The sequence below is a fragment of the Gymnoscopelus microlampas genome (genome assembly GCF_963454915.1).
Source record: "Gymnoscopelus microlampas genome assembly, chromosome: 6".
NCBI classification, from domain to species: Eukaryota; Metazoa; Chordata; class Actinopteri; order Myctophiformes; family Myctophidae; genus Gymnoscopelus; species Gymnoscopelus microlampas.
Window position 1 is genome coordinate 53237342 of NC_139943.1, and position 26770 is coordinate 53264111.

Below are 26770 nucleotides of genomic sequence, written 5' to 3' on the forward strand. Positions count from 1 at the left end.
GACCTTTCGCGTAGATCTACGCGATTGGCACGCTGCGGCTTTAAATAGGTTCGCGTAGATCTACGCGATTGGCAGCCAATGTGTTAATGGGTTAAAAAAACTAAAAATCTAAAAAAACAAAAATAACAAAAATAGCTGATCTACAAGCTCACACCGTGTCTCATCAGGACACGGTGAGAGCTTGCAGATCGGCTATTTTTGCTACTTTCGTGTGAGATGTAGTATGACGAAGTAGGGCGTTGATTTACGGGGGAGAAGAATAAACGAAATATAGAGATAGGAGCCTAGACAGCTTTTGTTTACATCCGCGTCCACATCGTGGCTTCCGTGGGTCTCGTCAAAATAAGGTAAAACCGCTGGCTTAATGAATTCCTGGCAGTCAATGTGTTAAGTCTTGTTTTTTGGTGAATGGCGATGTGCGTTTCACTCTGTTTATTTTCTCTCCCAATTTAGTCATTCAGTCACAGCTGCTTCTTTTCACCCAACAGCGAGGAGTTTCACCTGGAAAGCCTAATGTATGCCGAGGTTTGCAAACAATCCCCGAATACAAACTTTTCAGAAGCATTAGGAATTCAGTCTGCATTCACCCAAACAGATGGGACGACTGGGTGTGGGTTCACTCAGTGAAGTTAACTTGAGAAAGGAATTAATTAAGCCCAAGGAATAGCAGATCTACATTACATTACATTACATTACAGTCATTTAGCAGACGCTTTTATCCAAAGCGACTTACAATAAGTGCATTCAACATAGGTAGGGAACGAAAGCTACTAATCACCAGAAGTCTTAAAGGGGAAATCCACCCATTTTCAATATTTAACTATGTCATTAATATAGCATAAAGGAGTTGTGTGGAAATAAGAAAAAAGTTCCCCCCTTTCTGTGTTGCCTTGAACTGGAGGTTTGATTTTGGGTTTAACATTGCAAATTACAACATGATGACTCATCGTGTTGTAATTTGCCATGTTAAACCCAAAATCAATCTTCCAGTTCAAGGCAATACAGAAAGGGGGGAACTTTTTTCTTATTTCGACACAACTCCTTTATGCTATATTAATGACATAGTTAAATATTGAAAATGGGTGGATTTCCCCTTTAAGTGCATTTCCTGCAAAAACAAGCAACCAAGAGTATACCTAGCGCTAAGGTAAAAGTGCTATATATCAGCTACCTACTTTCTTAAACAGATGAGACAAAATAGCAAAATCAAATGAGCACGAGCTAATACAAAAAGTGTATCGACTAAACAAGATCCAATAAAACAGTACAACAATAAAACAAGAGTTCGTACAACTAGTTAACAACAAGTAAGCCAGACAAAGAGGAAGGGTAGTGTTTCCTGAAGAGGTGGGTTTTCAGCCTGCGGCGAAAGATGAGCAGTGACACTGCTGTCCTGACTTCAGTGGGAAGTTCATTCCACCACTGTGGGGCCAGAACAGAAAAAAGTTGTGACCGTGTCGATCGACCAGAAGGACCCTTGAGTGATGAGGCAATCGAGGCAGATCTACAAGCTCACAGACCCTCACTTCGTGCCACGCTGCAAACTTAGTATATCTGCTATTTTTGAAGATTTTAGAAAAATACAAATCGACTCCTCTGGTGGTCCCTGGCACAAATCATTTTCAGGTGCCGGTCCGCGGCCAAAAACATATCAATTAGGGGGGTCCTTGACTTGAAAACGTTTGAGAACCTACTGGTACACAGGATACCATTGCGAGGCATTAGAGGACGGTGCAAAACCAACCGAACCCTGAGATCCCAGAAAGAGCTGAAAACGATGAGACAATAATGCCAGATGATGAGATATAGACGTGATAGGCAGATAGAAATGTAAGGGTGTCACGCAGGATGACTCACTCATTACTCCAGTGTGAAGAGCAGGGCCATGATGCCACCATGAAAGACACACTGAAATAGCTCATATAAACAAGAGCATCATTTTCTATTTCACAGACCGACCTCTCCAGACATGTGCATTACTGATTTCGTCAACTAAAACTATGACGAAAAATGTCTGTTGACTACCTTTTTTCCACTTCCGAAAACTAAACAAAAGCTAAGCTACGATGACTAAAACTAGGACTAAATATAGTGACAATTTCGTCAACAAATAAAAACTAGACTACAATGTTTGGGAGGGACTAGCGGAGAGGAGATCCAGTAGAACTAAGACAAGTCATCATGGGTGTGCGCGGGTGTCACAGACCCCGAAAATAGTTGATCTACAAGCTCACAATGCGTCGCGGCGCAGCGCGTTGTGAGCTTGTAGATCGGCCATTTCGATGTCATCACGGCTCGCCAAAAAAAAACATTTTAATCGACTAAATCAACTGTAGTTTTAGTCGACAAAAATGTTATGATATTTAGTCGACCAAAACTAGACTAGAAGTAAAACATTTCAGGTGACTAAAATATGGCTAAACTATACAGAATTTGATTCAAAAGACTAGACCAGGGATGGGCAACTGGGGCCAAAAATGTTTAAAATTGTTTTTTGGCCAAGTCTACACATGCAACCACACGTAACTTCTACTTTATTCTTCTTATTCCTCGTCTTTGTATTGGTATTGTTTGTGTTGGAGCGCCTCAGTGCGGCTGCAGAGTTCATGTGCAACCTCTTCCAGAGAGAGATAGAGACACTAGAAACTCTGCTGGAGACACAAAACAAACTGTGTAGACTTGGCCCTTTGAAATAAAATGTATTTTGGCCCAAAAGAAAAAAAAAGAAAAACATTTTTTTTTTCTTTTTTTTGCATTAGTCGACTGCCAGTCGACTATTGGCAATTAGTCGCCAATTAGATTCGACTAAACAAATCCTTAGTCGGGGAGAGGCATACTAAATGCTAAATAAAAACAAAGTTATAACAAATAATAATAGTTAATATCACATATGTGACTATTATGGGCTTTTTGAGTAATGGGGTACTACTGGCGAGAGTGCCGATGAACGGGCGGGCTGGGACAAAAATTCAGCCCTGGCATTTTGGTCCGAACCGGCGCACCGCCCCCGGACCGTTTTGCCAACGGGTTTTTTTTTTTGTCAACCGGGGGGGGGGGGTCCCTGCCAATGCGGCCCCCCAGAGTGATTGAGGAAATTTTGTGGCCCTCACCATCTACAAAGTTGCCCACCCCTGGACTAGACCAAACTCAAAATTTGCTGTCAAAATCAGCACTGGTTAGCGCAAATAAACACCCTATGAGATGGACAGACAGCCGCACATGATTGCAGAGCTGCATAAAATATCTTCTTTAGTAGGCACCAGTCCTTGTTTTTTTTAGATAATTGAATGCCGTACAAATGACGATTCTGCGAATATTATTAGGTCTACTGTATGGGAATCGAAAACTGCGACAAGCTACTCTAGCGTTTCTTCTCAGGTTGTATTCTATTCCCCTAAAGAGAGGTGGAAGCCAAGCATGGCAGTTACAGATCGCGAGTGAGCAGTCAATAAAACCAGGAATAGAACAGGTCCACTTTGTCCCTGGGGGAACCCTTGTGCTGTCATGTTTTGTCGTCGGCTCCCTCTATTAAAACTTGTTTTCACACTATGTTACTTTACAAACTTACAGTTTAACCCATTAAGACCTGAGGCAGCGTCTAAAAAAATTCAAAATCCTGACAATTTTTCGGAAAAAAATATTTTAAAAAAATCACGATTTTTCAAAAATAGCAGATCTACAAGCTCGTAGCGCGGCACTCGGTGCCGCGCTACGAGCTTGTATATCTGCTATTTTTGAATAGCCAAAGACATCTAAAGTGACACAGATGCGTTCCAGGTATCAATGGGTTAATGGGACTCTGCGGACCTTCGTGAGCTCTGATTAACAAAAAGAAGTCATGTTTTGCAATTTGTTAAACTGTCCACAATGCATGTAGATCGGCTATATTTGGTACTTTGTGGGGGGGCGGGGGTTGAGTTTCAAAATTGACGCCGAAAAAAAAAATCAATTTAAATTAATTTCCCCTTAAAATCGACATGGACAGTGACGATGACGGAGGTGCGTGTGGGGAGCCTGGAGGAGACACACCACCAGCTGAAGTTAACTACCCGCCAGCTTTTGATACTGAGCCTGAATCTGAACCAGACGACGTTGCCTTAACTCCCCGCAGCCCTAGTGTGGGTTGGAGTCTGAGCCAACCACCACTGAGCTTGGTAAAGAGTTTGGTCAGACATGAAGGCCGGAGCTGGCCGTGGCAGGACATCAAGGCGCAATAATTTCACAGACAAACCGGGTCCTGCTGTGTTTGTCAAGGTCAAGATTATTTTTAGTTTTTGTCAAGCACAGAAGTCTTCTGTGCTTGTTGGACAACAATATGTTAGAGCTGATCAAAGACTGCACTGTTAACACAATGCATTTTTTTGGTCCAATTTGACCCAAAGACATGAAGGCCGGAGCTGGCCGTGGCAGGGCATCAAGGCGCAATAATATCACAGACAAACCGGGTCCTACTGTTTTTGTCAAGGTCAATATTATTTTTCGTTTTTGTCAAGCACACAAGTCTTCTGTGCTTGTTGGACAACAATATGTTAGAGCTGATCAAAGACTGCACTGTTAACACATTGCATTTTTTTTGGTCCAATTTGACCCAAAGACCAAGGAGATATGATTTATCGAAGATATAGACTCCTATCCACTTCCTTTTTAACTTAAAACTTAAAAAATATTTATCTCGGCTCCTGAGTACTTTTTTTTTTTTCAATGAAAAATCTCTGGCACTGGCTAGAAATTTTCAGAAATACCTCTGGCAGTTAATGGGTTAAGATGACCCACGGTGACGAAAATAATCAACATTGGAATTTGTCTGTGATGGAGGTGAAAGCCAGTCAGTAAGCCATCACGAATTTGGTAATCACCTTGTAAAAGGAAATCATGGCTCGCGACCGGTTCAAATCAATCATGCACAACCTGCGATTTGATGACAAGGACACAAGGCCTGCCCACAAAGAAACAGACAAGTTCGTGGCAATGACTTGCGTGCCATGTGCCTGGAATCAACATCAGTGGATGAGCAGCTCTTCCCCTCAAAGGCAACATGCAGATTTACACAATACAAAGAAGTTTGGAATTAAGTTGTAGATTGCTGCTGACATGGAAACTAAATATTTCCTAAGTGGGGATTTCCCTACCTCGGAAAAAGGCCAGCCCAGCACCGCGGCAGGTCATTTAATGTTCTTTTCATAAACATGTATTTAAAATGTCTATACATTCACAATATATAAGTACCTACATTTAATGTGTTGCCCCCCCCCCCCCCCCCTCTCTCTCTCTCCCTCTCATTTGCAGCAATGGCAAGCCAGTTGCCTCCAAGCTGATGAAAAGCTCAGATGAAGTGACTGACCATTTACCGAAAGCAAGCCCCACAAAAACGTTTGCATCTTGAGCACCATGCATGCACCCCACGCTACAGTCGTGAGACGCCAAGGAACAATCCAGAGTCTGTAACCGATTACAACAAGTCCAAATGGGGAGTGGACATTTTGGATCAGATGGCATGCAACTACACAAAAGTTGCCACCAGTCGCTGGCAGTGTTGATTTATTTTCGTGGACTAAACCTACGACGAAACATTTTGGTTGACTACCTTTTTTCACTGACGAAAACCAAATAAAAACTGGGCTACAATGACTAAAACTAAGACTAATAATAAAATATATTGACAATTTCGTCAACAAATAAAAACTAGACTAAAATGTTAGTGAGGGACTAGTGGAGAAGAGATCCAGTAGTACTAAAATACATTTTATGTTTGGTTGCGCTCGGGTGTTGTGCTCTGAAAATAGCAGATCTACAAGCTCATAACTATTTTCAGCGTGCAACCAAGTGTAAAATCTGCCATTACGACACCATCAAAGCACCGCCAAAAACACATTTTAGTCGACTAAATCAACTGTAGATAAAACTAGACTAGAACTAAAACATTTCAGATGACTAAAATGTGACTCAAACTAAATGGAATTTTATTCAAAAGAATTTTATTCTAAAACTAAAATCAAAATTAAATCAACACTGGTCGCTGGCCAGTGGCTGTCTTTTAACAACATTCTGGACCTGGCTGCCATCAATGCCTGTGTTGTTCAAAAAGTGCATGGACACACGTTCCCAGTTCCCAGATTGTATTTTTCTGCCTCCAAGCCAAATGATAAGCGTAGCCTACCTGTGAGGTGTGAGTGGGATTGCAATGCTAATCGATATTTAAAAGACGATGGTATCCCCGAGTCCCAGAGGGGAGACAGTGGCCAATGAAATCACAGGAAAAAAGGTCAATTTGATCTCAAGTGTGTGGTAGGGCGAATTAATGCCGTCATGGAAGTGTCAAGTCGTACCGGATATGCAACTTGGCAAAAGTGAATTGATCCCAGTGTATGACGGAGGACAATTTTACGATAGTTAAAATCTCTGTTAACCCATTGAGACCTGAAGCCGGTTCTACATGTCTCCTAAATCTCAACAGTTTTCTGAAAATCAGTGGTGCTCAATCTTTTTCATGTCAAGGACCCCCAGAATGATACGTATTTGGCCGCGGACCCCCATCAAAACATTTTGTTCTAGGGACCCCCAGAAGCAAAGATTTGAGTTAAAAATGTTCGCTTTAAAAATATATATATTCAAAGATTTGCACACCTTTTCACGAATTTTCAAAAATAGCAGATCTACAAGCTCGTAGCGCGGCACTCGGTGCCGCGCTATGAGCTTGTATATCTGCTATTTTTGAATAGCCCAAAGTGTAAAATAATGCCTTTTGGCTCAAATCAAAAAATGACACAGTTCCAGGTCTTAATGGGTTAAAATCTCTGCGATACAATTATTATGAGTGTTTTTCATCAAGATAAATGATAACGGTTATCGCCCCATCCCTACTCTAGCTACTGTTGAATGAATGAAAACCATCTCCGTCTCTTCCCCCAGGCCTGGTCAAGGCAGATGCCAGCCCACCCCTAGGGCCTAGTTCTGCTCCATGTGTCTTCCCATGTCACTGTCGCCACATGCTTGCTCAGGGGGGAAACGTCAGGTCTCTGTTGTCTTGAGAGATCTCGATGTGTTTTGGCACTACAATAAAATTGAATCGAACTGAATTGAAGACTTCTGTAATGTAATATTTAACCCATAGAAGACCTGAGGCCGATTCTTACTAATGTCTTCAGTTTTCTGAAAAACGTATGTTTCTACATCAGTGGTTCTCAAACTTTTTCATGTCAAGGACCCCAAAAATTATGTGTATTTGGCCGCCGACCCCCATCTCAAAATATTTTGTTCCAGGGACCCCCAGAAGCAAAGATTTGAGTTAAAATGTTCGCTTTAAAATAATATAAATATATAAATTTGCACACATTTCTCGATCTTTCAAAAATAGCAGATCTACAAGCTCATAGCGCGGCACTCAGTGCCGCGCTATGAGCTTGTATGTCATGCTATTTTAGAATAGCCAAAGTGTAAAATAATGCTTTTTAGCTCAAATCAAAAAAATGACACAGATGCGTTCCAGGTCTTAATGGGTTAATACTTGGATGTGTTGAATGCACTGTGAGCGAGTCAGTTATGAGAAAGTGCATTACCATTTACATTTCTGCTCAACACTAGCCAGGGGGTTAGGCTTTATTTGCAGACATTATGTGCACAGTATTTCTACAAATATCTGAGCAAATAGAGGCCAGTGTATAAGCCTTTCCCCCCAAGAGGCCCCATATTCGAGGACTGTGAATTTGGGGAGATATTTTTGTCTTTCAAAAATGAACATTTGCACTACAGTGAGTTGCACAAGTACCTCAAGCAGCTCAACAGGGCATAAATCTCAGGAAGGAACAGATGACAAATCGGGCTCAAAGTCAGTCTCAGCAAATGTGCAGCGTATTGAGGGGTGTTAGAGGGGGTCCTGGGGGACTTAATTAGCCACAAGAAGCAGTGACTGAAACTGAACACTGCTACAACTCCTTGATGGGGGACATGACGCCGCTGTCAATACACATTTATAGCTGTTCAAATCATCAGTGGCCTTATGGGTGTTGGAAAAGCAGATTGTTGTTTGAATGCTTGATGTAGTTTTTTATCTTGGCACTACAACCTGTACTATAAAGAGAAACACGTTACTTACCAATTGAATAATTACGCCAAGATTTGGCATTTTGACATCAAACAGGCTTTATCTTAACGTGTGCATTAAAGGGCAAGAGCACTTTGGTAGATGTTTGGGTTGTGTAGTTACCTTGCCATGATGTAACTCCAAAGGTGGGCAACAAATAAAAAATAATTGCTCCATTGATTAGAAATTGATCATTCAAAATATGCTCCTCATTGACTTACATTGTACGGTAAAATAGCTCTCAAAGTCACTCTTTTAGCACATAAACGAACGCAAACAAAGTTGATTCAGACAATATAGAACATCACCAAACCCAGTACTGTTTTTTTTTTAAATAAAAATGTTAACTTCCTGTTGATTTTGCCATTTTTAATAAGTAGAAAACCTGGACTGGATCCGCGGATCCGGATCCAGATCTTCAAATAGTAAAATCAACAGGAAGTTGACATTTTTATTAAAAAAACAAACAGTACTGGGTTTGGTGATGCTCTATATTGCCTGAATCAGCTATGTTTGGGTTCATTAACGTGCTAAAAGAGTGACTTTGAGAGCTATTTTACCGTACAATGTAAGTCTATGAGGAGCATATTTTGAATTATCAATTTCTAATCAATGGAGCAATTATTTTTTATTTCTTGCCCACCTTTGGAGTTACATCATGGCAAGGTAACTACACAACCCAAACCTCTACCAAAGTGGTCTTACCCTTTAAGCATTTAATTAAAATGTTCATTAATTTTAAACAACGTAACTTTTGCCATCGTCGAAAGCAGTCGAAAATAATAGCAACATAAGTGTCTGAAAAACAGTCCGAACATACATTATATTATGTCTTTCACCACCGTATATAGTACATCATCGTATTTTTCATTTCTTTGACAATTGTAATATAATGACATGCCCAAAATAGCGAAGCCAGGTTGCAATTGGTTAAAGTGTGTAAATGCAATTAATTTCCTCTGTCGTGAGCACAAAACAATGACTTGGAGCTGAAATGTGATAATCGCCTAATGAGCTTACTTGTATAGCAGTACAAATCTACCACAATTATACGTCTCAAACATAGTCTCCGTTGTTCACTATGGTTGGTAATAATTTACCACACCATATAATTGATTGATTTTTCTTTTTAAACATTTGGTCGTATTTTACATTTTTAACTGTTCTATTATACTGTCATGTAATATATTTTATTTTCATGTTATGTAAATATAATTTATTTCTGTGTGGACCCCAGGAAGAGCAGATGCTGCTAAGGCTAATAGCTGATGGGGATCCAAATAAACAATAAACCATCTTACAAATAATACGTTTTTTAGTTTATTAGTGACTATGAGTATATCAATTTTCTTTTTGTTAACCCATTAAGACCTGGAACTGTGTCATTTTTAGATTTGAGCTAAAAAGCATTATTTGACACTTTGGGCTATTCAAAAATAGCAGATATACAAGCTCGTAGCGCGGCACCGAGTGCCGCGCTACGAGCTTGTAGATCTGCTATTTTTGAAAATTCGTGAAAATGTGTGCACATTTTTGAATATATATTTTTAAAGCGAACATTTTTAACTCAAATTTTTGCTTCTGGGGGGTCCCTAGAACAAAATATTTTGATGGGGGTCCGCAGCCAAATACAATTTTGGGGGTCCTTGACATGAAAAAGATTGAGCACCACTGATATAGAAACGTACGTTTTTTTCAGAAAACTGTTGGGATTTAGGAGACGAGTAGAATCGGCTTCAGGTCTCAATGGGTTCAACTTTTCAAACATTGCAGATCAGCTGTACCCACTCTTTTACACCTGTAAACTTGAGAAGTTGAGTTGAAGTGCCGCTGACGGTTCTGAGTCTGACAGAGTCTATATTGGTCACTAAGGGCCATCATCATCACACTGTCCACATGGGTTTCGTTGATAGCCCTAAACTAAGTCTCTTCACACAATAGCATCCTAAGCTGTCACCATAAACCCCTTGCTAAGGCATCCCTTCATTTCTTGGGCAAAAAAAGAAGAAGTGGGTGCAGTGAGTGTTACATAACGCTTTAGGAGGAAGATCCACGTCTCAGAGGGAGAGGGAAAGTGACAGGGGAAGGCGACGCCACAAAAGGAGGCAGGATGTCTGCCTCCAGCAAACTGCAGCGCCCACCGACATTCCAACAAGAGCTTCACACAGACAGCCTTCAACAGCACAACAGGCCGCTTAACCCATTAAGTACCGGGAAAGCATCTGTCATTTGAACCACTTTAACCATTATTTTATACTTTGGGCTATTCAAAAGTAGCAGATCTACAAGCTCATAGTGCGGCATTGAGATTGTAGATCTGCTATTTTTGAAAAATCTAGATTTTTTTTCGTTAGACTTTGAATATATATATATTTTTAAAGCGAACATTTTTAACTCAAATCTTTGCTTCTGGGGGTCCCTGGAACAACATATTTTGAGATGGGGGTCCGCGGCCAAATACATATTTTGGGGGCCCTGACATGAAAAGGTTTGAGAACCACTGATATTATAGCAACATACAGTAAGTAAAAAAAAAGTGTTAAAAAAAAAAGTTAGGATTTGGAAGACATTTGTAGAATCCCCCAAAAGCAAAAATTTGAGTTAAAAATGTTCACTTTAAAAATATATATATATATATATATATTCAAAGATTTGCACACATTTTCACGACTTTTAAAAATAGCAGATCTGCAAGCTCATAGCGCGGCACTCGGTGCCGCGCTATGAGCTTGTAGATCTGCTATTTTTGAATAGCCCAAAGAAATCTAAAAGTGACAAGAGATTGCGTTCCCGGTCTTAATGGCTTAAAGCAGGCAGGGGAAGGAACGTGTCTATTTTTCTCTTCATTTGTGTAATCAACGGGTGCCAAGGAATTAGACAAGTGGAGGGAGGGAGGGAGGGAGGGAGGGGGGGAGGAGGGAAGCGTGGGACTTCCCATCATGTGGCTTATCTTCTTTTTGCTGTCACTAAGACATGGGGATCAAGGGCCTGGAGAGAAAAAAAAGAAGAACTGGGGGAAGGACTTGATGCTCGATCGGTCTCCTCCTGCGTGTGTTGAACGTGAGAGCTGCTTTTCTTGTTAACCCGTTCGACACGGGAACGCGTCTGGGTCATTTTAGATTTATTTGGCTATTCAGAAATAGCAGATACACAAGCTCATAGCGCGGCACCGAGTGCCGCGCTATGAGCTTGTAGATCTGCTATTTTTTAAAGATTTTAGCAAATCTTTGAATATATATATATATATATATATTTTTTTTTTAAAGCAAACATTTGTAACTCAAATCGTTGCTTCTGGGGATTCCAATGTCTTCTAAATCCTAACAGTTTTCTGAAAAAAATGATGTTGCTATATATCAGTGGTGCTTAAAACCTTTTTCATGTCAAGGACCCCCAAAATTATATGTAATTGGCCGTGGACCCATATCTGAAAATATGTTGTTCCTGGGACCCCCCAGAAGCAAAGATTTCAGTCAAAATGTGTCCCTTTGAAAAATATATATTCAAATATTTGCAAAAATGTTCACGATTTTTCAAAAATAGCAGATCTACAAGTTCATATATCTGTTATTTTTGAATAGCCAAAGTATACAATATGGATAAAGTGGTTACACCAGCGGTGTCAAACTCGCGGCCCGCGGGCGTTTAGCGGCCCACGGAAAGGTCCGTGGCGGCCCAGGAAATACTTTTAAAAATAGTAAATTGATACTACATCTAACAGACAGAGTCGCATTTTGCACTCACTTGCTGTGCGCGGCCAAGCAGCTCTCCCCCACACGCTGCTACTTGGCTGAGTACCTCTGATGGCCCTGCCATTGTCTCCCCAGCTGTGGAATGTTGTGGCTGATTGGCTCGTTAAGAGTCTATTCAACTACTAGTCGAGTAGTAATGGCTATAGGCTACTCTTTGATCCTCACACAGGAGTCAGCACAGCACGGACATGTATTCTCTCTCTCTCTCTCTCACACACACACACACACACACACACACACACACACACACACACACACACACACACACACACACACACACACACACACACACACACACACACACACACACACACACACACACACACACACACACACACACACACACACACGCGTAGTGCAGTGTTATGAAAACTGAGTTTGTTCAAGCAAAGAGATGTCAGGTGTCTGGGAGCAGCAAGTGATTTAGATGAATTTTCATGCTGGCTACACCATGTAAATTTGATATTTTTGAAAATATAATAATGGTAATAGCCTAGGTAGTTTAAATGTATCAAAGCTGCTTCTTTTATTTCTCAGGAGCTTGCCCAGTGAAATCCTCATCAGTATTAATTGAACTCAGAGCGTATTTAAATTCAATCTGGGAAAGCATCTGTCATTTTAAGATTTTATTTACATTTACAAAAATAGCAGATCTACAAGCTCATAGTGTGGCACTATGAGCTTGTAGATCTGCTATTTTTGTAAATGTAAATAATTAAAGTAGCTAATCTTCATAAAACATTTTTTAAAGTGATATACTGTAGATAGCAGTGACTGAGATGTAGTGGAGTAGAAAGTTCTGGAAATTGGAAATACTCTAGTAAAGTAAAACTACATCAAATCTGTACTTAGGTACAGTACTTGAGTAAATGTAATTAGTTACTTTACACCACTGTTCTATAAATGTAATTATTTAACCACCCACACACATTACCAGGTATTGTTTAACTTCAAATTTAATTATTCTACTTAAAATGGTTTATAATAATTATAATAATAATAATAATAATAATAATAATAATAAGGGTAATTATTATTATTATTATTACCCTTATTATTATTATTATTGTTGTTACAAATTGCATTGTTTGTTTTCTGAGACAAGACAACAGATTGAAAAACAATGCTGTATAACTGAATGCGTGTGAGCGCGCATGTGCATCCGCAACTGGTTCCTGCCCACCTCAAGTCACCATTTGACCAATCTTGCCCGGACACCAAAATGAGTTTGACACCCCTGGGTTACACGGATGCGCTCCCGGTTTGAATGGGTTAAAAGCCAAGAAAAGGGAGCTGCCTTTATAATCTTCATGGCAGTCTCTCAAATTAAAACAAAATCCTCTTATTTCCGACGTGTTACTTCTTCATCTAGCCCTAATCATTTTATCAAAGTTCCATGCTTCCCAGTTATTTTAATCAGTGATGTGAGAAGACTGCGTACGCACTGTACATGAGTAGCTGCTGCAAATCAGCCTTGATTGCCAGAGACGGCAAAAAGGAACAAGATTAGAGCAAAGAATAGAGATGGGAGGGAGGGAGGGATGGATGAAAGCTCTTTTTTTTTTTACCGTTTCAAAAAAGGGACAGCTCCTTTTTAACCCTTTAAGACCGGGAACGCATCTGTGTCCCTTTTTGATTAAAAAAGCATTATTTTACACTTTGGCTATTCAAAAATTGCAGATCTACAAGCTCATAGCGCGGCACCGAGTGCCGCGCTACGAGCTTGTAGATCTGCTATTTTTGAAAAATCGAGAAAATGTGCAAATTAATATATTTATATTCTTTTAAAGCGAAAATGTTTAACTCAAATCTTTGCTTCTGGGGGTCCCTGGAACAAAATATTTTGAGATGGGGGTCGGCGGCATAATAAATATCATTTTGGGGGTCCTTGACATGAAAAAGTTTGAGACCCACCGATATAAAAACTCTTGTTTTACAGAAAACTGTTGGGATTTAGAAGACATTTTGTAGAATTAGCTTCAGGTCGTAATGGGTTAAACGTAAGTTTAAAAGAGGAAGAAGGAACAAGACATGGTGTGTGTGTGTGTGTGTGTGTGTGTGTGTGTGTGTGTGTGTGTGTGTGTGTGTGTGTGTGTGTGTGTGTGTGTGTGTGTGTGTGTGTGTGTGTGTGTGTGTGTGTGTGTGTGTGTGTGTGTGTGTGTCAGCAGTTGTGAATCTAAAGCTTAAGGTTCCTTCGGGGGAGTAGAGCAGCTCTCTCCCACATTGAAGCAGAGTGATGCTCACATAATCGTCTCTGTCCAAAACCGTGACTTTCCATGATTCGAATTCAAAAGTAGCAGATCTACAAGCTCGAAACGCGCCGCGACTTTTGGCGCTTTTGTGTGACGCTGTGGTATGATCAAGTACGGCGTTGATTTATGAAAAAAACACTAAAAAGTTAGAATATGGAGATAAGAGGTTTATGATATCATGGTGGTGGTGGTCATGACAAGGAACTGGAGCAAAGGTTCCTGGCACAGCACTAAGTGGGTAACCTTTTCGCCCCCCCAAGTCTCATGAATGCCAACCCCCCCTCAGTGCAGTGGACTGGGCAAGGGACTCCCTCTTTCTTTGGTGATTCGCCCAGGTGGGCGTGGTAATATATGCCTAAACCTAACCTCACAGAAGATATGCATTAACCCAGTGGTTCCCACACGTTTTTTGGTCGTGACCCGGAAGAGAAATTTGATGTCTTCCCGCGGCCCAAACTAGTGAAAATATCCAATAGCCAACGCATCGCGATGCGATCCACTCTTCTCCCTCCTTTTGCTTTAAAGGAGGAGTTCACCCAAAAAATGACTTATTTTCTATCAATTGCACACCCCATGAAGCCTTGAATCCATGGATTTATTTTGTTTTTTGTGGGATTCCTAAGCCAATAATTTGATTCCCGTCTCCTACCGGCTAATGTATCCGGTAGGAGACACAAATTATATTATTTGTGTCTCCTACCGGATACACACCCGGTCATCAAATTATTGGCTTAGGAATGCCACAAAAACAAAAATAAATCCATGAATTCAAGGCTTCATGGGGTGTGCAATTGATAGAAAATAAGTCATTTTTTGGGTGAACTCCTCCTTTAAGTCGAAGTCAAACAACCTTCCCCTTCCCCACACCAGGGCATGATCCAATCTTGTTAACCCATTAAGACCTGAGGCCCATTCTACAAATGCCTTCTAAATCCTAACAGTTTTCTGAAAAACGTATGTTGCTACATATCGGTGCTGTCGCACAAAAGCATCAAGCTCGATCTGCTACTTTTACTACTTTTGAATTTGAATCCTGAAACGTAACAGTTTTGGACGTATGAGGTTTCCACTTGACAGAGACGATTTATAGCTACAATTGAAAAAAAAGACACAGATGCTTTCCCGGTTTGAATGTTTACCTCTTTCTTACATAATATTTGACAATTTGGCCAATTTGGTATGAACTCATTCAGTGGCAATTAAAAGGTAGGGTAAGTGATATTTTTTGGTTAAAACAAAAAGTATAGAGTGTTTTTTCAGTAACAGGAGTGTCCCTGTCTCTCCAGCTCTTTAATAAACAGAAAATAAAATTTTCGGTAGGTGTCAAAATCTCAGCCAATCAGGAGGAAGTACCCATTTTTAAGCTTAATTTGTATAGTGTTCCAGTTCCAATTTTGCCTGCTCATTTCTTAGTGTCATCACTTCCAATGTCACTTGTTTAATCTATATCCTGATTGAGTTCTCTGTCCTGATTGGATAAAATTGGAAATGAAACTGAAATTAAAATGCATTTTCTGTTTTATAAAGAGCTGGAGAGACAAGGAGACTCCTAATACTGAACAAACACTCTATAGCAATGAGTACTATCAGAATATAGAGCTATTTAACACTTATTTTAACCAAAGCAAATCACTTACCCTACTTTTAAATAAAAAAATAATTGCGAACTGTGCCAGCAATTTTTCTTATACCTTTTTCAAGTAGTCACAGAATATTTATCTCCAGTATAATCGATCCCCTGATGGGTGCTAATCACTGAGAGTTGCACTGTGTGGTTTCACAAATGGCACTCAATGGGTTAAAAAGGTCTTAAAAGTCCTTAACTTTAGAATTGTGCCGATACCCTGTATACACTTATACTGTATGTTGGTTTGTTTACTGTTTAGTGAGAAAAAAATGTTGCACATTAAGCTAATCATCTGGGGACCCCCCAAAAATAAATCACCCAGTTTGGGAACCACTGGCCTAAAGCAGTATAGGGGGAAGAATGGGTATGGGAGGGGCAGACAAACATATTGTTGAACAAGGGAGGGGCCGGGGTGTGACCGGTCATAGAAGTGGGATAGAGGTGGGCATTAGGGCTGTGAATCTAATGCTATCTCACGATTCCATTCTGATTCTTGGGGTCACGATTCGATTAAAAATTCAGTCATATTGTCTTCATCTGGACTTTAACAACCAAGTGTAGCCAAGCTATAGTTATTTCCAACAGCTCAAAGTCTCAAACTAAAAAATATATAATACCAGAGAGGGTCGTGTAAAGATTATTGGCTTTCTTGCCTTGATGCAAGTATACTGTAGTACAGAGTGTACAAATGGTTTGTTACATTTGTACACTCTCAAGAGTTATGGTGGTCCTTGAAATAAGGACCACTTTGAGAAGCACTAATTGTACATCAGACGTGAAGTCCACATACAGCGGAATAAAAAAACGGATTCAAATGTGATGGAACCGATTCCTGGTTCCTCAATGTTGGCTCCGCTTGATCCGATTCCGGATCCCGTGTTGTTGTTGGGTGCCGAAATTGAATGAGTATGAATGAATGAGAATGTCTGCAACTTGAAAACATCACACGCGTGCGCGCCACACACGCACACGCACACGCACACACACACACACGTAGTCCCAGAAGATAATTGATCCCAGTCTAAACACACAACAGCTGCCTCTGCCAGTCAAATAAAAGTCAAAAATGAGTCGAAGACGACTAATAAAAACTAAAGGATTGGACTGAGGCGGTCATCAACAATGCTTGCGTTTCTTCTAGCGCACACTTGAAATCAGGTAAGGTTAAATAAAATATGATCTGTGTGGTCTGGATGGATGTGTGTCTAAAGGTTTGTCATGACCATCATTCATCAGAAACATATTGGGGGAACCGAACTAGGAAGAAGAAAAGAATACGGTGTAGGTGATTTCTCATAACTGAGCCCATTAACGCATGATGCGTCAGGTGTGTTCAAGAACACTTTGTCGCCGTTTTTTTTTCAAATGGATTGCAGACTTAGTTGCAATAAAAACAAGCAAACAAAATTGATAGGCAGCATCTATTGTGTTCAGGTACAGTGTTGCCAGATGTTGCGAGAGAAAAAAGCAACTAGGTCTATGAAAACAAGCCCAAAAGAAGCGACTAGGCCACATGAGCCTATATAAACCTATATGAAACGTAAATTTGAAAATAGCAAATCTACAAGCTCACAACGCGTCACTTCTTACAGTGCACTAGTTACACTTGACCTGAGAGATTAGCAGGTAGCAATAAACTGAAGAGGGTACACTCCAGTGAGACACCAGACAAGATTCAATGCTTGGAGCATAATAAACGTCACCATCTGGTGAATTCAATGCAACAACGACTCAACTATGTAAACAAGATAAGAAAAATATGTTGCAGAGCTTGTTCCTCTGCTTTGGCTTAATTTCCTTATAGCCATTAGTTTGTAACTTTGCCTTGTGTTTACATAACAGAAATACATGCTTCTTTTTTTGTACCATGCCTTCAAAGTCACATGGTTTTATGGTTAACGTAAATCCATATCTGATCTCTGAGCCACTCGTATGATTTACACATCATATTGTTTCTTTAGTGAGAGAAAAAACAAAGTCAAACTTTTGTCTCTTTGCTGCTAAACCCGTTGCAGTAGCCAAGCTAATAATATCTGAATCATGATTGGTCGTGCAATTAGTGTATGACTACCAATGGCAATACAATATCTTGAAGACTGATGGTGTCGTTCGTAATCTATAAGCCAGCTATTTTAAATCAATATATTCTGTTGGCTCATCACAAGGACAAACGTACATTTAGTTTAGGCTTGTATAGTGGCCCACAATCTGCATTGGACTTGAAAGTACCAATTTACGTATCATCTGTAAGTCCACACACTACACAGAATTGGAACTCTCGTCGAAAATCTCTTCTTTACGCCCTGGTGTCGTGTGGCATCTTTCAATATCAGTGGCGGTCTCTGTATTTAATAAGGACGATCAGTGATGAAACACTTTAAACCAGAGTGCTGTCTCTCTGTCTCTGCCTCTCCTGTTCACAGCCTGTAGGTGTGGGTGTTATAAATGGAGGCCATGTAATGAGAAGTTCAGATCAGGACACAAATAATATAGTACAAGATTGTAGTTACAAACGATGTAGAATTGCCCCAGATCCTTTCCCATCCCACACTAAAAAGGTAAACATTATTGGAAGCAGTTACGCTATAATACATGACGTCTTCTCAGAGGATGTTTAGAGCAGTGGTGCTCAAACTTTGTCATGCCAAGGACCCCTAAAATGAAAATATTCTGAAAACATCTCAAAATATTTTGTTCGAGGGACCCCTAGAAGCAAAGATTTGCGTTACAAATGTTCGCTATAAAATATATATATATATATATATATATATATATATATATATATATATATATATATATATATATATATATATATATATATATATATATATATATACACACACAAAGATTTGCACACAGTTTCACAAATTTCCAAAAATAGCAGATCTACAAGCTCATAGTGCGGCACTCGGTGCCGCGCTATGAGCTTGTAGATCTGCTATTTTTGGATAGTATAAAACATGGTTAAAATAATGTTAACTAATATAATATTAACTCATTTTGCTGGGGACCCCCTGGAACCCCACCCCCCCACTCCCAAGTACCCCTGGGGGTCCCCGGACCCCACTTTGAGAACCAATGGTTTAGACCAGTGGAGTAATATCTGGTCATATATCAACACTGCGTTTCAAATATACATTGCTGTCGTCATTCTTCACCATTTAACCAACGTTGCATGAACGTTAATCCTTCAATTCAGAGATGGTTGATGGAAATCCTTTGTGATCCTTTTAGATTAGAGTAGATCTATGTAATCGCGCAGTGGAAATATTTGAGCACACAAAATGCCTGCTGTTGCGACAAGTGGGCTAATTAAACAAGGATTATTGAACAAGCTGAGAAACCTGTGCGTTTAACCACATAGAAAAGTAGCTCAAATGGGGTGCTCGGGTGGCGCGCAGTGGTAAAAGTCCCTGCCCACCACCACGGAGGTTGTGGGTTCGAATCCACCGTGGTGCATCCGGCTCTGTCGGGTGTCTACGCACGAACACAATTGGCCACACAAAAGTAGCTCAAACGAACAACAAATGTTTATATCTGTGTCATGTGTCCTGTAAGGTTTTCTCTAGCTCAAGAATTCAGCTCTCAAGTATGTTATATCAACGCGATCTCTTTTTTTGTATAAAATGCTATACATTTATACGTGTATATTCGTGTATGTAACATAAAAACTGTAAAATAAAGTTGTAAAAAAAAAAAAAGAATTCAGCTCTCAGATGCGTCCCAGCAACAGGCATTTGTGTTGAAAATAAGTGATGTGAATGAGAGGAGGGGGGGAGGGCGACGGGGCTTTTGTACTGGAACTAGAACTGGAAAAGCAGGGGTGTAACACCACCACAGCAAATAAATAAATAGATACTTCAGGGGCTTAATTTAAAGACATGAGGAAAGGTGGACAGCCAGTGTGGTTACGGGAGCTCAGACTGCATTATTAACCCATTTAAACCGGGAACCGCATCTGTGTAACCACTTAAACCATTGTTTTATACTTTGGCTATTCAAAAATAGCAGCTCTACAAGCCGCGCTACGAGCTTGTAGATCTGCTATTTTTGAATAATCTTTGTGCAAATCTCTGAAAACATAATTATTATTATTTTTTACGTTTTTAACTCAAATATTTGCTTCTGGGGGGGTCCCTGGAACAACATAATTTGAAGGTGATCGGCGGCCAAAAATATAATTTTGTTTGGTCATTGACATGAAAAAGTTTGAGCACCACTGATATAGCAACAATAGTTTTTTTTTGTTGTTGAGACATTTGACAGTTGTTTGACAAATGTTCGCTTTAAAAAAATACATATTCAAAGATTTGCACAAATCAAAAAAATTGTAGATCTAAAAATAGCAGATCTACGAGCTCATAGCGCGGCACTCGGTGCCGCGCTTTGAGCTCGTAGATCTGCTATTTTTGATTAGCCAAAGAACTAAAATGACACAGATGCGTTCCCGGATTGAATGGCTTAGGCATTGGAATCCAATTTGTTCTGGTCGGCTGAGCCTCCAGCAGCGGCAGCGGCATTACTTAATACGAGTGTTCTGTGGCGATCCATGTCCCCCTGGGATGGGATGGGTCATGTTTATTTGCAATATTGGATTTTCCTTATTTGACCAACTCTCTGGGGGAAAAGGTAGGACTTGAATGTTCTTTCTTTTTATTTTGCAAACACTTGTACTGTAAACAGGCTATAGACGGATTTGGACCCGAGGCCGATTCTACAAATGCCTTCTAAAATCAGTAGTTCTCAAACTTTCAAGATTTTTCAAAAATGTAAAACAAAGTGCATATATATATATAAAATTGTACATCTGCTATTTTTGAATAGCCAACGTCAACGCGACGCGTTGTGAGCTTGTCGATCGGCTATTTTCAGCGAAAACTTTCCCCACAATAACATAACACAGAAAATACCCCAGTATAGAGCCCTGAGGGACTCCGCTCAAGTGGTTAAGTCAAGTGTTACCCAACACCTTGACCCTTAAGTTAAGTGAATTGGAATAAACATTAGAATGGGTTAATTACAAGCCGTGAGACACCCGCCCTACATACTACAGTATAATCACATAGATTCCACATCTCTTCCTTCTCTAGGGAGATTAGACATTCCATATTCTCCTGGTGTACTATTATCCAGTATATGCAGTATCGACTTCACAAAAATGGGCGTACAGAAAGATAGCTCGTGGGTCCTTAAATAATTGATTTCCTGGCAATTTATGGCAAAAATGTTAGAGAGCCTCCTCTGGTGAGTTTCTGTAGAGTTACCTTGAAAAAGGTACAGTGCGCTGGGTTTGTGTGTGTTGTTTTATACATGCAGGCTAAGCATTCGGAAGTTTGTGCATGATGACACACGTGCCGTGCACACACAGATTCGAATAAAACTTTGGAAAGAAAATAAACCAAAAAAGTGCTACTTTTTAAGCAGGATCCAATTAAACCAATGCAATGCTTACTTAGGAAAAGTTTGGAGAGGAGAACACTATAACACATTCATTAGAGTCCAAGTTTTTTTGTTTTTTTTAACCCATTAAGACCTGGAACTGTGTCATTTTTAGATTTGAGATAAAAAGCATTATTTTACACTTTGGCTATTCAAAAATAGCAGATATACAAGCTCATAGCGCGGCACCGAGTGCCGCGCTATGAGCTTGTAGATCTGCTATTTTTGAAAATTTGTGAAAATGTGTGCAAATCTTTGAATACATATATTTTTAAAGCGAACATTTTTAACTCAAATCTTTGCTTCCTGGGGTCCCTGGAACAAAATATTTTGATGGGGGTCCGCGGCCAAATACATATACATTTTGGGGGTCCTTGACATGAAAAAGATTGAGCACCACCGATATAGAAACATACGTTTTTCAGAAAACTGTTGAGATTTAGGAGACATGTAGAATCGGCTTCAGGTCTCAATGGGTTAAATGCAAGTAACATCAAGTGTACATCAATTAAATTCACTTGTGAGTGCATGCAACATGTATAAGTATATAGGCCTACACTGTACATGTCATGAAGTTGACACTGTTTTGAAAATAGCCCCCCTCATCAGACAAGCGTTGGACTACATAAAATATTCTGTGTAATGTTTAGGCATCACACATTAAATACATTTCAACTCTCTCAGTCTGCTCTTCATCTCGTCTCGCGTACCCAGGCAACTGTTCCACAATCTCAGAATTCAATATAGACTCTGGATCTACACCTCCTGAAATCCGACACAGAAAGCCGGCATCTGTTGGTCATCATTACCGGTCATGAACATATCATCTTAGAAAGTCTTTACATATATATTTTTTTTATTTCCATTTTTGCTAAGCAGCAAACTATATATGCTTAGATGATTTTGATTTATATTCGGATACATTTGCGCGACTGTAAAGACAAAACGGAAGCGGGGACGGAGGTGTTACATTCGCTTTATCATTTTCAGAGCTTCAGTTGCTCCAGACTGTATGACGGAAGCGTTTGAAAATTGTGGGAGGCAACAGTCTGGCTCGCGAGACTACTGTACATCCTATACCAGTGGTTCTCAAAGTGGGGTCCAGGGACCCCTAGGGGTCCTTGCAGGGGTTCAAGGGGGGGGGGGTCCCTGGCAAAGTGAACAGGTGTTTCGCCATTATTTGACCAGCTAGAAGTTACTTAGCCCAATGAGGTAATAATACGAATGACTATACAAATCATAAGTTTCATTCTGCACTGTTATCTCCCCACTCAAGGTAGACAGTTGTAGAAAGATATTTTCTCATGGTGGTACTACTCGGCACAAAATATTTTCAAATGGGGGGCCGCAGCCTAATCTGTCTCAATTATTTGTTAGTCCTTGGCATGCTTGAGAACCACTGCACTATTTCTAGTGAAGGCGTGGCTCCTATTTTGAGGTAATCATAACCATAATTAAAAAGTAATGCATCTAGCTAATTGTTATTGGTGCTCATAGTAGCTGATGGTCTTCACAGTAGGTATGCCATTAATGCCAACTAGTATAATTCTGATCCAGGTTAATAACTCAAGCAGTAGAGCAGGGGGTCTTCAATGTTTTTTCAGGCCATGGACTCCTTAGGTGAGAGAGAGATGAAGCAGGGACCCCCCGCTACATATTGGATTCATGTTAAATGTGTGTGTTCAGACATTTAACCACTTAAACACTCAAAACTCAATACTTTGTAAACTTGACCTTTGGCTCTGTACTTGGTCTGCTCTTTTTTCCCCCCTCTACACCAAACCTCTTCTCCGAAAATAGCAGACCTGCAAGCTCACAACGCACGTCACAGATACGTTGTGAGCTTGTAGATCAGCTCTTTTTGGCAAATGTTGCCCCCCAGAATAAGGATGCTAGCATTCAAGTGGTTAATACAAAAGTAAAAATAAAGTCCCTATCACAAGACTTGGCGGCCCCCTCTGCAGTATCTCTGAGGACCCCCTTGGGGTCCTGGAATCCCTCCCCCCCTGCATTGGAGAATGGAAAAGGTGCTTTTTGTTCCGACTTGTGGAGGGCTCACAATGTCTTTTACGTAATATTTGACAATTTGGTATTAAAAAGGTCTTAAAATGGTTGTTGGTTTGTTTACTGTTGTGTGAGAAAACTATGTTGCACATTAAGCTAATCATCTGCCCCCCCCCAAATAATTTGGGGACCCCCCAGAAACCACTGGCTTAGATGGTAGATGATGGTCTCTCCACAGTCAGTAGGTATGCCTGCCTACTAGTGTTCTGTTCCAGGTTAATCATACAGTGGAGAATGGAACACAACAGGTGCTTTTTGTGTCGACTTATGGAGGGGCTGTTACTGCCTGCGGTGGCCTTTTACATTGGCTATTCAAAAATAGCAGATATACAAGCTCATAGCGCGCCACACTATGAGCTTGTAGATCTGCTATTTTTGAAAATGTGTGCAAGAGAGAAATGTATATGTTTTTTAAAGCTAAAATGTTTAACTCAATTTTTTGCTTCTGGAGGTCCCTGGCACACATTTTTTTTTAGATGGGGGTCCACAGTCAAATGTCATTTTGGGGGTCCTTGACACGAAAAAGTTTGAGAACCACTGGCTTGGATGGTAGCTGTTGGTCTTCACTCTTCACAGTACACTAGACTAGGTAAGCCAACTAGTAGACAACTACAATTCTGAGTCAGGTTAATCACGCAAGCAGTGGAGAATGGAAGTTATGGAACAGATGCTAACCCGAATAACTGAATTAACGTATAAGCTATTTATTTAAAGTAATGCTATGCCTGCCTAGTGCCTACTGGTATTCTGTTCCAGGTTAATCACACAACAAGCAGTGGAGAAGGGAACAGGTGCTTCTTTACAGTGGACAATGGAACACAAACAGGTGCTTTCGCCGTGTGGAGAGAGGCTGCACTGGAACTCACCTTCTGCTGCCTCCTGGCCATGTCGGTGGGCTGCTTGGCGTTGAACGGGTAGGCGATGCAGCGCAGCACGAACACGTAGATCTGCAGCTTCACCTTCCTCTCCGCCTCCTCCTGGCGGAGCCGCTGCACCTCCTTCCTCTCCTCCTCCTCGGCCTTGTTGTTGGTGGTGGTGGCGTTGTTGGGAGAGGAGGGCGGCTTCTTGGATGTGGTGGTGGTGGAGTTGTTGTTGTTGTTCTCGGGACGTCGTCTCTTCTGTTGGGGTTGTTGTTGTCTCCCTCCTGGGACGACATTAGAGGAGGAGGAGGTGGAGGAGTTGTTGGCAGGTTTCGGGGGGTTGTCGTCGTCCTCTTTACAAACTTCGGGGTCCGACTCCCCGCCGGTGTCTTCGCTGGAGGACGGGTCCAACATGGTGGTGGAGTGGTGGATAAAGGTATGAAAAGAAGTGAAGAACTGAAGAAGAGAACAGCAGCAGGTGGATGAAAAGAGAGGGGAAAATCACACCCAGTGTGAAGCCAGTGGTGCGTTTGAATTAATTAGTGTAACTGGTGTCCTTGTGTTGCAATCAGCTGCAGCTGTTGAGGCTGTGCTCAAACGGACGGACGGACACACACGGTCAAGTGAAGGAGTGGCTGGCACCACTCAAAAACTCCTGTTCGTTTGTTTAGTCGAACTGAAGAACGCAGCAGGTGCAGCGGGTATGAAGAGAAGAAAAGAAGAGAAGAACGCAAGCAAGTAAAGGTATAAAAAAAGAGGGAGAACAGCAGTTTACAGGTTCTATAGAAATGGAAAGAGGAAGAACAGAAGATAAGCAGGTTATAGGAATGAAAAGTGGAAGAACGGAAGATAAGCAGCAGGTTGTATAGGAATGAAAAGAGGGGGGAAAACTCCTGTTCGTTTGTTTAGTCGACGTGGCGCTCGAGCGCTTCCACTTTTAGTTGCCGCTGCCACACACACTTGTTGTATCCTCTGGTGTGTGTGTGTTTTTAGGAACGGTCGCTCGAGCGGCGTGTTTGAAGACACAACCCGTCCTCCTAGTCCGTTCAATAATGTTTCTTTTTGTTGTTCCTTCCTCCTTCCTCTCAGACAGACAGGCAGTAGCTGGGTTTAGAAGGGAAGGGCGGAGTTTTTCTTTTACAGGAGCTCCAGTCTCTCCTCTCCTCTCCTATCAACGCTCCTCTCGCTACTTGTGCTGGAATGAGGAGGCAGCTCTGTTGTGTGTGTGGTGGAGCGGCGCCGTGTGTGTGTGTGTGTGTGTGTGTGTGTGTGTGAGTGTGTGTGCGCGCGCGGTGCTGCCACACAAACAGGTGAGCAACCTGTAGCTGAGGGAGTGAAAGCAACATGTGGGAGGGGCTTCTACAGAACCAGCGTGCGCTGATTACACACACACGCACGCGCAATGTGCATACTTACACACACACACTAGATTCTCTCTCTCTCTCTCTCTCTCTCTCTCTCTCTCTCTCTCTCTCTCTCTCTCTCTCTCTCTCTCTCTCTCTCTCTCTCTCTCTCTCTCTCTCTCTCTCTCTCTCTCTCTCTCTCTCTCTCTCTCTCTCTCTCTCCTTTTTTATATATTTATAATATTTTAAATGTTTTGGTTAGGGGCAGGTATTAATAAGAATGTATTCTTCTTCCTGCTCCTTTTCTCTCATGGGTGTATTAGATTTAATGAATGATTGAAGTTATGAATTGTGTGTACTGTAATACACTACTATATGTGAAGAGAGAGAGAGAGAGAGAGAGAGAGAGAGAGAATTATATTTTCATTTTTTTGTGTTGCTTTCTACACCTTGTTCTCCCCAATTCAGTCATTATGCCAATTATTTCCTCCCCATACACATTTCTGTGTGTAGTCTGCTGTTGTATCCTGTTGACTCACCTGCCAGTGAGGAGCCGCCACCGGGAGGGTGCTTCACAGCTTCACTGTTCTACGGGCATGGTGCCACCCCAGCCCGTAGGATTACATGCAGTGACAAATATCACCCTCCACCCAGCTTCCCTATACCCCGGAAATTGGACAGTTGTGTTCTTATCTATATACGCTCGACAAAGCCGGGTGCACCACGGTGGATTCGAACCCACAACCTCCGTGGTGGTGGGCAGGCACTTTAGCACTGTGCCATTGTTTAACTTTTATTCCAATATGAAGATTATACCCATTGCTTAAATTGAGCACTTGAGGATTTTTTTGGTTGAGACATCGTGGCAATAATATCACCATTCACCACCATCAATTCCTATTGACAGGTACCTTTCAAGATTATTGCACTTGCTACAAAATCATTATTGTGCTTATCAGATCCCTCCCTTTCCCCCCTCCTCCTCCTCCACCTCCACCACCACCCACCAGCCAATAATGGAGCCCAATAGTCTGGGAGAAAATGGGTGTGAATTGAATCATGGGTCTCTGACAGACATGAACTCTCGGCTCTCTGGTCCCTGGGCTGGCTGTGCTGCGTTCACACTGACAGCTACAAAGATACAAGCCTATACAGCATATTTGTAGCTTTCTAGCTGGTAAATGGTGCATTTATATAGCGCTTTCTATCCAAAGTGCTTTACATAGATTGTGCATTACATTCACCCATTCACACACCGATGGCGGAGGAAACCATGCAAGGCACCAACCTGCTCATCAGGAGCAATTAGGGGATCAGCGTCTTGCTCAAGGACACTTCGAGACTAACTCTGGG

At 41.1% G+C, this 26770-nt stretch overlaps 1 protein-coding gene across 1 annotated transcript in view; it reads right to left on the bottom strand.

Moving 5' to 3' along the window:
* Window positions 1-25254, bottom strand: part of cadps2 (Ca++-dependent secretion activator 2) — a 377866-nt gene extending 352612 nt beyond the window's left edge. The window contains exon 1 of the mRNA XM_084058851.1: window positions 24081-25254. Coding sequence (XP_083914977.1) covers window positions 24081-24488 — 408 coding nt within the window. The 5' untranslated portion in view covers window positions 24489-25254. The remainder of the gene's footprint in view (window positions 1-24080) is intronic.
* Window positions 25255-26770: the final 1516 nt, after the last annotated feature.